This window comes from Garra rufa, chromosome 13 (assembly GCF_049309525.1).
Source record: "Garra rufa chromosome 13, GarRuf1.0, whole genome shotgun sequence".
NCBI lineage: Eukaryota > Metazoa > Chordata > Actinopteri > Cypriniformes > Cyprinidae > Garra > Garra rufa.
Window position 1 is genome coordinate 44,038,950 of NC_133373.1, and position 10,526 is coordinate 44,049,475.

Consider the following 10,526-nt stretch of genomic DNA (forward strand, 5'->3'; position numbering starts at 1 on the left):
AACAGCAAAAAATACACGCTATGGGTCAAAATGATTGATTTTTCTTTAATGTCAAAAATCATTAGGATATTAAGTAAAGATCATGTGCCATGAAGATATTTTGTATGTTCTCTACAGTAAATATATCAAAACTTAATTTTTGATTAGTAATATGCATCGCTAAGAACTTCATTTGGACAACTTTAAAGGTGATTTTCTCAGTATTTAGATTTTTTTGCACCCTCAGATTCCAGATTTTTAAATAGTTGTATCTCGGCCAAATATTGTCCTATCCTAACAAACCATACATCAATGGTCGCAATTCTGACTTATAACACACAGTTGTGAGTTTATGTCATGCAATTCTTAAAAAAAAGTCTGAATTGCATGAAAGAAAGTCCAAATTGCAAGTTTTTATCTTTTTATTTTTTGCAATTGCAAGTTATACAGTAAGTCAGAATTGCAAGGTTTAAAGTTGTAAATGACGTTTTTCTCAGAAATGCATGCTACAAATTTGCAAATCAGACTTTATTCTGACTAATAACACACAGCTGTGCATTTATATTATTCAATTCTGAGAAAAAGTGTACAAACTTGCAAATCTGATTTTTTTTCTCAGAATTGCATAATATAAACTTGCAAAAGCGAGTTACAAAGTCAGAATTTGAGATTGCGAGTTTATATCACACAATTTGAAGAAAAAAGTCAGAGTTGTGTAAAAAAAAAAAAAAAGAGTTTTTATCTCTTTATAACTCACAATTGCTAGTTTATATCTTGCAGTTGTGACTTTATGACTTGGTATTGCATGTTTATAGGATATTAAGTAAAGATCATGTTCCATGAAGATATTTTGTACATTTCCTGTGGTAAATATATCATAACTTAAAGTTTGATTAGTAATATGCATAACTAAGAATTCATTTTGACAACTTTAAAGGCGATTTTTCTCAATATTTAGATTTTTTTGCACCCTCAGATTCCAGATTTTCAAATAGTTGTCTCTTAAACCAAATATTGTCCTAACAAACCATGCATCAATGGAAAGCTTATTTATGATGTATACATTATGATGCATGATGTATAGATCTCAATTTTAGAAAATGGACCAATTATCCCATTTGGGTTATTTAAGTGCAAATTTGAAATGGACATTTCTATCATTTTCTCTTTGAAGATTCAATTTGGATGCAAAACACATTTGCAATGTATATAGAGTATAAATGCACACACATATAAGCTTTAACATTAACAAAACAACATATTTCCTTAATGTTGGATCCCAGGATATTGACTCTTTACCAGAAACACAAATAATGGAAAAAAAAAAAATGTAATAAACCATTAAAATAAGGCATGATACGGATCAGAAACGATTCAGTAAAAAACTATTCATAAACAGGTTTTTCTTCTGATCTATTTATGGCAACGGTTTCAGTGCCGTGAATAATTTAATACATGCAGCCTAAGGACATGAGAACCTCAAACAAAATGCATAATCTTTAAAAACCCTGCTAGATATTTTATAAACATCATCATCTCATCTATGTAAGATAATATTTAATATATGAAGACTCGACTAAAGCATTTTGTTTTTTTTATTTTCTGCAACTACCTCTTCTTTTTATAGGAATGTAAGTGCCTCGGACTGTTATTTTAGTGATTGTGTTTAATTATTTAAGCGTTTTGGTGTTGACATCGCACTTATAAGTTGCCCAAGTCGCTGTGAAAAGAAAAATGTCAAAATCATTTTGAGCATTTAAATCGGTCCTCGGTAAAAACAAAGAAAAGCAGGACTAAAAATAACAGCTGACACTCAAACCATGTTCAAAATGAATGCTAAAATTAGAAATATAAATATAGATGTTCCTTATTTATCAAATCCAGAAACTACCATTATATTTCACAATGCAAAGGGAAAATATTTGCTGCGGCAATCGTTGTCTTCATTTAAATAAGCACCAAAACTTTGATAGTTTAAGAGAATCTGAAGTCATCTGTATAAAGCATTGGCAAAATAATGTATAAAAGCCCAACCTGACGGCATAATATATGACAGTACAGTGAACCTCTGCATGAGCTCTGACATGAGAACATACTGTAAATATCAGAGTGAACTAAAGGCCAGAGACTGAAGCACAGAACAGACTCAAAGACACAAATCACTTCATTCTGTGGTTTAAAACGTTGCAGAATAAAACTTAATGTTTGAAATAATTCATAAAACTTTTAAACTTAATTTTCTATATATAATTTTTATTTAATTTGATAAACCTTTCAGATTTTCAATTATAATATTCAATTATGTCACTGTCATATTTCACCCAAAATCAAAAGTAAAAAGATAAAATAATTATTTATATGTTTATGCATTTATTTATTTATTTATTTAATTTTAAATTTGTGGCATTATTTTCATGACTATTATTGATACTAAAATATGAAATAATAATAATTAATAATAATATTTTTAAGACTAATTTTAATTTAGTAAAAATAATAAATAATTAGCTTGGTAGAAATGTTAGATTTTCAATTTCTTTTGTTACAATATCCAATAATTTGTGACATTTTCATGACTATTACTATTATTATTATTATTAAAATATGACAAAAAATCAAAAGTAAAAAAGCAGAAAATTATATTTTACATTAGGAAAATAAAATTACTATTTATTTTTTGATCTGTGACATTATTTTCATGACTATTAATATTATTATTATTACTAAAATATGAAATAATAATAATAAATAACAATAAATGTTTTTTTAGATTAATTTTAATTAAGTAAAAATAATAAATAATCAATTTGGTAGAAATGTTAGATTTTCAATTTTTACAATATGCAACAATTTGTGACATTATTTTCATGACTATTACTATTATTATTACATATACATATATATATATATATATATATATATATGCAAATAATGTCACAAATTATTGCATATTGTCACAATTGGTTTACAAATGGTTAATTCTTATTCTTCTGATTAATAATATTATTTTTTATATTTGAGTAATAATAATAATAATAGTCATGAAAATAATATCACATTGGATATGATGGATATTGTCCCCAAAAAAATACAAATTGAAAAAAAACAAAAATATTATTATTACATATTTTCATGAAAATAATACAATATTTTATTTTAAATACTAGGATTCATTTTATGCTAAATAAATTTAAATAATTTATTACTTTAATTTTAGGGTGAAATATGACATTTCAAGAGGTAGAAATAAATAAAAAATGCTAAATTGTAATACAAAACTTCTTATATAACGAAAAGAAGTTCATGTGCACAGAAAATGTCTTCATTTTGAATGCTATTGTTTATTTGAGCATTACATGTGTGCATACAGTAAATATCAGTATGTTTCAATAATCACATCCAATGTGACATTCAGTATCACAATGCAGAAACAAACTCTAAAAGGCAAAAAGTGATCTTGACATTAGATGCATAGTCTATCATTCCCACTGACCAAAAGATACTTTATAAGCATGGATGATTATTGTATTTCCCTGCCTTTTGATGCCATGCACAATGTTTTTATGCTGCTAAAGGGTATTTCAGTGAAAACAGTGCTTACACAATAATCAATGTCATATTTCACAGAGTCTGTAAACACGATGTTGCCTATACAGTTTGTGGCATATCTCAGGTTGGAGGCCAAAATGTGTGTCCAAGTTTAATAAAACTCATTTAAAACTGCCTTGGCCTGTGGGTTTTCATTTGAGTCAGAAATTATTCAAATGAAAAAAATGACCCTATTTATTTTCTTTATACACACTGCTGGGCTTATAGTGATTAATATGCATAAGTGCACATTACCTTTTATCAATTTCTTTTTAATGTCTAGCATTCAAAATTTGGGGTTGGTTTGGTTTTTTAATGTTTTTGAAAGAAGTCTCTTCTGCTCACCAAGGCTGCATTTATTTGATCAAAAATACTGTAAAATTATGAAATATTTTAATAATTTAAAACAGCTGTTTCCCATGTAAATATATTTTAAAATGTAATTTATTCCTGTGATCAAAGCTGCATTTTCAGCATCATTACTCCACTCTTCAATGTCACATGATCCTTTAAAAATCATTCTAATGCTGATTTGCTGTTGCGCTGCTTCATATTTTTTGGAAACTGTGATAGATTTGACTTTTTAAGATTCTTTGATGAATAGAAGTTCAAAAGAACAGCATTTGTAATAGAAATCATCTTCAAAAAACTTCTTAAAGTGCACATTACCTTTTATCAAAAATGCAATCAATTTCTTTTTAAAGTCTAGCATTCAAAAGTTTGGGGTTGGGTTGGTTTTTTAATGTTTTTGAAAGAAGTCTCTTCTGCTCACCAAGGCTGCATTTATTTGATCAAAAATACTGTAAAATTGTCAAATATTTTTAGAATTTAAAACAGCTGTTTTCCATGTGAATATCTTTTAAAATGTAATTTATTTGTGATCAAAGCTGAATTTTCAGCACCATTACTCCACTCTTCAATGTCACATGATCCTTTAGAAATCACTCTAATGCTGATTTGCTGCTCCAGAAACGTCGCACTGCTTGATATTTTTTGGAAACTGTGATAGATTTGATTTTTTAGGATTCTTTGATGAATAGAAGTTCAAAAGAACAGCATTTGAAATAGAAATTATCTTCAAAAAACAACTAAAAGTGATTGAGTTGAGTGTGACTGTAGCTGATCTGCTGGTTCTGTTTCTCCACATTCACTGTCAGTGACCTTTGCCACTTAATAAACGCTCACTAATTATGAGCTAATTCTCCCTGTGGGAGTCAAACGCTCTATCAGCACCAACAAACCCACAACCACCGTCAGTGAGCCTGTCACACACAGCCCACATCAACATTTGAGCCAAACATGCTGCTCTTAACATCTGTTCATGTGTGGTTAAGAACGAATATTTCATTTCACTGTTTAAGGCAGGACACTACAGATAAAACCATTGCTTTTATGCATTTTTTCTGTTATTTTGCTTCTATGAAATGATTTGTATAAGACTAGTGGACATAAAAAAATCCAAAATACACATCAAGTTTATTTTATTACACATTATCTATTTGATAAATACAATACATTTCTTTTAAAGGTTGTTTTCACCAAATTAGTTTCAGCATTTACATGCACCACATTTTACAGTTTTATTCCTATCTTTAGTCTGAAGGTTTTGCTCATTTAGTTTTAGAGAGTTTATATAGCATTTTATTCTTAAAACATGGTTTTCCGATTTATAAAAGCATAAAAAAGAGAAATCTAAATCCTTTAAGATTAAACAATGTATGCAAATTAGTGCATGTTTACTTAAACTACCAGTCAAAAGTTTTTGGAAAGTAAGATTTTTTAATGTTTTTTAAAGAAGTCTCTTCTGCTCACCAAGCCTGAATTTATTTTGAAATATTTTTTATTATTTGAATTGTTTTCTATTTGAATATATTTTGAAAAAGGAATTTATTCCTGTGATTTCAAAGCAGAATTTTTAGCATCATTACTCCAGTCACATGACCCTTCAGAAATCATTATAATATTCTGATTTGCTGCTCAAAAACATTTATTATTATTATTATTATTATTATGTTGAAAACTGCTGAGTAGAATTTTTTCAGGTTTCTTTGATGAATAGAAAGTCCAGAAGAACAGCATGTATCTGAAACAGCAATCTTTTTTTTAACATTATTTACGTCTTTATCATCACTTTCGATCAACTTAAAGCATCCTTGCTAAATAAAAGTATTCACTTCTATAATTTCTTTTTTTGCTTTTTATTTCAGAAAAATGCTGATCTTTGGATCTTTCTACTAATAAAAGAATACTGAAAAAATATAATTTTAAAGTTTTAAGTATTGATAATTATCAGTAATGTCTCTTAAGCAGCAAATCAGAATATTAGCATGATTTCTGAAGGATCATGTGACACTGAAGGAGTAATAATGCTGAAAATTCAGCTTTGATCACAGAAATAAATTACATTTTTAAATATATTCAAATAGAAAGCTGTTATTTTAAACAGTAAAAATGTTTCAAAATTGTACTGTTTCTGCTGTACTTTGGACTTCTTTTAAAAACATTACAAATCTTACTGTTCAAAAACTTAATGCACAATTTGCATATTTAAATATAACATTTCATAAAACTTACAAAACACTGTCAGTGTACTGTGATTAATCAACTGTGGAATGTATATTGATATCTGTCCTTAAAAGGGCCATTGGATTTGTTGATATGATTCTTTAGGGTCTTAATGAGAAGTCTATAACATACTTTGGTTAAAATTTCTCAATGGTAGTGTAAAAAACACTCTTTTTAGAGCAAGCTATTCTGTTGCGTGTTTCTTTAAATGCTAATGCTCTGCTTGCCCCACCCCTCTCTGCCGTGGGATGACGAGCCGTAATGTTTATTTTAACCACATTTAGCCATGTTTAACTGCGAAACCAACCCATTATTAAGAAAGGCCATTTGCAAAGATGCATAAAAAACCCTTATACTCACTTCTGCTGTGGGTGAAGCTGCATCACGAATGATTCACACAAACATAGACGAAATTGTAGATCGGTGCTTTCCTTTCAAAAACGAAAGTAACGTTAATCCTCTGCGTCTTCAGCGTCTCAGATGTCGGGAGTAAATGACGACTGCTATGTTCATTATTACATCCAACAACAGAACACCTCAATCGCTCAATCTGAGACACCTGAGTCTCACAATGGCGATCAGAGTCGGACTGTTTGAGCTCGGTGAGGGCGGGGCTAAGGTAAGGTGCTCATGTCAATCAACTATAGTGGGAGGGGCCTCTGTCTGTGTGTCGTCACACCCACAAGAAGCTGAGAATGACCTGATTTTAAAAAGGGGATATTATTTTTAAAGATTACAAAAATACCACTGGGTGGATTTGTATCATTGTAGGGTGGTTGTGTACACAAACTGCCAACACACATTAATGTTCAAACAACATGGAAAAGTGAGTTTTGCATCCGATGACCCCTTTATTGAGAAGTCTATAACATACTTTGGTTAAAATTTCTCAATGGTAGTGTAAAAAACACTCTTTATACCTGGTCAAAATCAGCCCTTTTTAGAGCAAGCTATTCTGTTGCATGTTCCCTTAAATGCTAATGAGCTCTGCTTGCCCCGCCCCTCTCTGCCTCTGGGATGACGAGCCGTAATGTTTACTTCAGCCGCATTTAGCTGCGAAACTTGCTAACTAGCACATTATTAAGAAAGGTCATTTGCAAAGATGCATAAAACACCCTTATACTCACTTCTGCTGTGGGTGAAGCTGCATCATGAATGATTTGCACAAACATAGACGCATATGTAGATCGGGATCAGCACTTTCCTTTTCAAAAACGAAAGTAACGTTAATCCTCTGCGTCTTCAGCGGCTCAGATGTCAGGAGTAAATGACAACTGCTATGTTCATTATTACATCCAACAACAGAACACCTCAATCTCTCAATCTGAGACACCTGAGTCACACAATGGCGATCAGAGTCGGACTGTTTGAGCTCGGTGAGGGCGGGGCTAAGGTAAGGTGCTCATGTCAATCAACTATCGTGGGAGGGGCCTCTGTCTGTGTGTCGTCACACCAACAAGACGCTGAGAATGACCCGATTTTAAAAAGAGGATTTTACTTTTAAAGATGAAAAAAATACCACTGGGTGGATTTTTATCATTATCATCAAACTGCCAACACACATTGATGTTCAAACAACATGTAAAAGTGAGTTTTGCATCCGATGATTCCTTTAAGAATAACTGCAGATTTTTTGTAGTAAGAGCGATTTTGGTTGTTTTTATTTGTTTACAATGTTTTTCAATGGCTTGTAATTATTCACTGACAGGCACAGTATATCCGGCTCAGACTTTGGCACTGAGATCATACTGTGTTTGGTTTTTGCGTGCGGCCTGGCTCTGATTGGCGCGTAGAGCTTGAGTGATGCAGTACTCACTGTCCTGACCCACATCGGTCAGACGAATGTCACACTCCACCAGACTGCTGTTGTGGGACATCCCTTCCTCCAGAACCTTACCGCCATCCTGCGGGAAACACACAGGAGATGTGACGTCTTGTTTGGATTATAATGCTGTGTTTCACACAAATCAGAGAAATAACTGTGTGGGAGGCTCATTAGAGAACTTCTAGGGTCAATTTTTTTACACCAAAGTTGACATGAAATGGCATTTGCAAACAATTTTACTTCTGTAATGTGACATATTTTCAGTAAAACATGTTAAATGAGAAAATTAGAGAGATGATTTGATCTGCTATGAATGAATGTGACCTGTAGTACATGAGAATAAAAGTTAAAAAACAAAGACACAACATTTCACCATAACAAATATAAAACAGTGGAGAACTACACTACCAGTCAAAAGTTTCTTTTTTGTCTTTTTAAGAAGTCTCTTTTGCTCACCAAGCATGCATTTATTTGATCTAAAGTACTGCAAAAACAGTAAAATTTTGAAATATTTTCACTATTTAAAATAACTGCTTTTTTAAAATGTAATTTATTTTTGTGATCAAAGCTGAATTTTCAGCATCATTACTCCAGTCTCTAATGTTACATGATCCTTCAGAAATATTTTTTGCTGCTCAAAAAACATGTATTATTATTATTATTATTATTATTATTTAATTATTTATTATCATCAATATTTAAAACATTTGAGTTTGGAGTCAGTATTTTTTTTTGTAAAGAAACTTTAGATACTTTTATTGAGCAAGGATGCTTTAAATTGATCAAAAGTGATGATAAAGACATTTATAATGTTACAAACAATTCCAGATAAACGCTGTTCTTCTGAACTTTCTATTCATCAAAGAAACATAAAAAAAAATTCTACTCAGCCGTTTTCAACATAATAATAATAAATATTTTTGAACAGCTAATCTGAATATTCGAATGATTTCTGAAGGATCATGTGACTGGAGTAATGATGCTAAAAATTCAGCTTTGAAATCACAGGAATAAATTACGTTTTAAAATATATTTTCATGGAAACTAGTTGTTTTGAATAATAAAAATATTTCAAAAATGTTACTGTATTTGCTGTATTTTAGATCAAATAAATGCAGGCTTGGTGAGCAGAAGAAATCTCTTTGAAAAACATTAAAACTCTTCTGTTCAAAAACTTTTGACTGGTAGTGTGTCAATTTATTAAGACAAAAGGTTTGGGGTCAGCTGCTCACCAAGGCTGAATTTATTTAATCAAAAATACAGTAAAATTATAAAACATTTTTAGAATTTAAAATACCTGTTTTCTATATGAATATATGTTAAAATGTAATTTATTTCTGTGATCAAAGCTGAATTTTCAGAATCATTCCTCCAGTCTCTACTGTCACATGATCCTTCAGAAATCATTCTAATATGCTGATTTGCTGTTTAAGAAACATTTCTGATTATTATCAATGTTGAAAAACTGTTAATTAATTTTTTGTGGAAACCGTGATACATTTTATTTTTCAGGATGAACAGAAAGTTGAAAAGAACAGCATTTATTTAAAATAGAAATTATTTGTAACATTAGAAATGTCTTTAATGTCACTTTTGATCAATTCAAAGCATCCTTGCTGAATAGAAATACTAATGTCTTTAAAAAAAAACTGCAAACTTTTGGTGAAAAATGCAAAAATGGCCAAAAAATGTTTTGATTTTATATTGACACTAAAAATTCTATGTTTTAGATGAATTCATACCATCTTTAAATAGACAACAACATAATTCAGTATGTGACTATCAGATTTTATGGTTAATGCCAAACCTGTCTACTGTAAATGGCATCACACATTTCTCAAGGTTGAAGTGCTCGGATGACAAAGCATATCACATTTAGCAGTATGGCTGCATTGAGATGCTTTCACTCAGAGCATGCAGACTAATGTTTCAGACTAATGCTCTTTCCTGAATGAGAGGCGATTGTTTGAAATATGATTTGCTTTGAAACGGAAATGGGAGGAACTGATAAATGCAGGAACCATTTGGACCATCCGTCCCAGGAGGGAGGTAATCCCCATCCCACACGTCTGTTAGCGTGCATCTATCCTACAGCCATGAATTATTGAACGTGAACAACAGGGCAGCATCATTTCATATTCATCTCTTGACAGGCAATTAAATGCTTTAAAAAGTCCTTTGTTTTTTATCGAGGAATAGTAAAAATAGAGAAAATACATTTTACAGTTTAATGAATACTAAGGTGTTGGTGGTGGTTGCCAAAATGATATTAATGCTGTGTGGGTTTTTTTCATTAGTCAGTATATTGGATCGATTCCTGGCAATTTTACAGGCAAAAAATTACTAAAAAAAAATTCCTAATTTTTATATTCAGTATTTTTGTAACAAATATCTAAACATTCTTAAATTAAGATGCATTTACTTCAAATGAAAATAGTTCTGTTTCCTGAGAAAAAAGGGTTAACATTTAAATGAATACAAAGGAAAACAAGTATATTTTTCCTATACCCCATTGATAGATATTTGTCAATTTTTTTGCATTAACCTTACCTATTTTACTTTATTTATT

At 30.6% G+C, this 10,526-nt stretch overlaps 1 protein-coding gene across 1 annotated transcript in view; it reads right to left on the reverse strand.

Moving 5' to 3' along the window:
* Positions 1–7,856: 7,856 nt before the first annotated feature.
* Positions 7,857–10,526, reverse strand: part of LOC141348564 (dynein regulatory complex subunit 5-like) — a 10,954-nt gene continuing 8,284 nt past the window's right edge. Inside the window, exon 5 of the mRNA XM_073852843.1 lies at positions 7,857–8,036. Within this exon, the coding sequence (XP_073708944.1) occupies positions 7,857–8,036 (180 nt within the window). The remainder of the gene's footprint in view (positions 8,037–10,526) is intronic.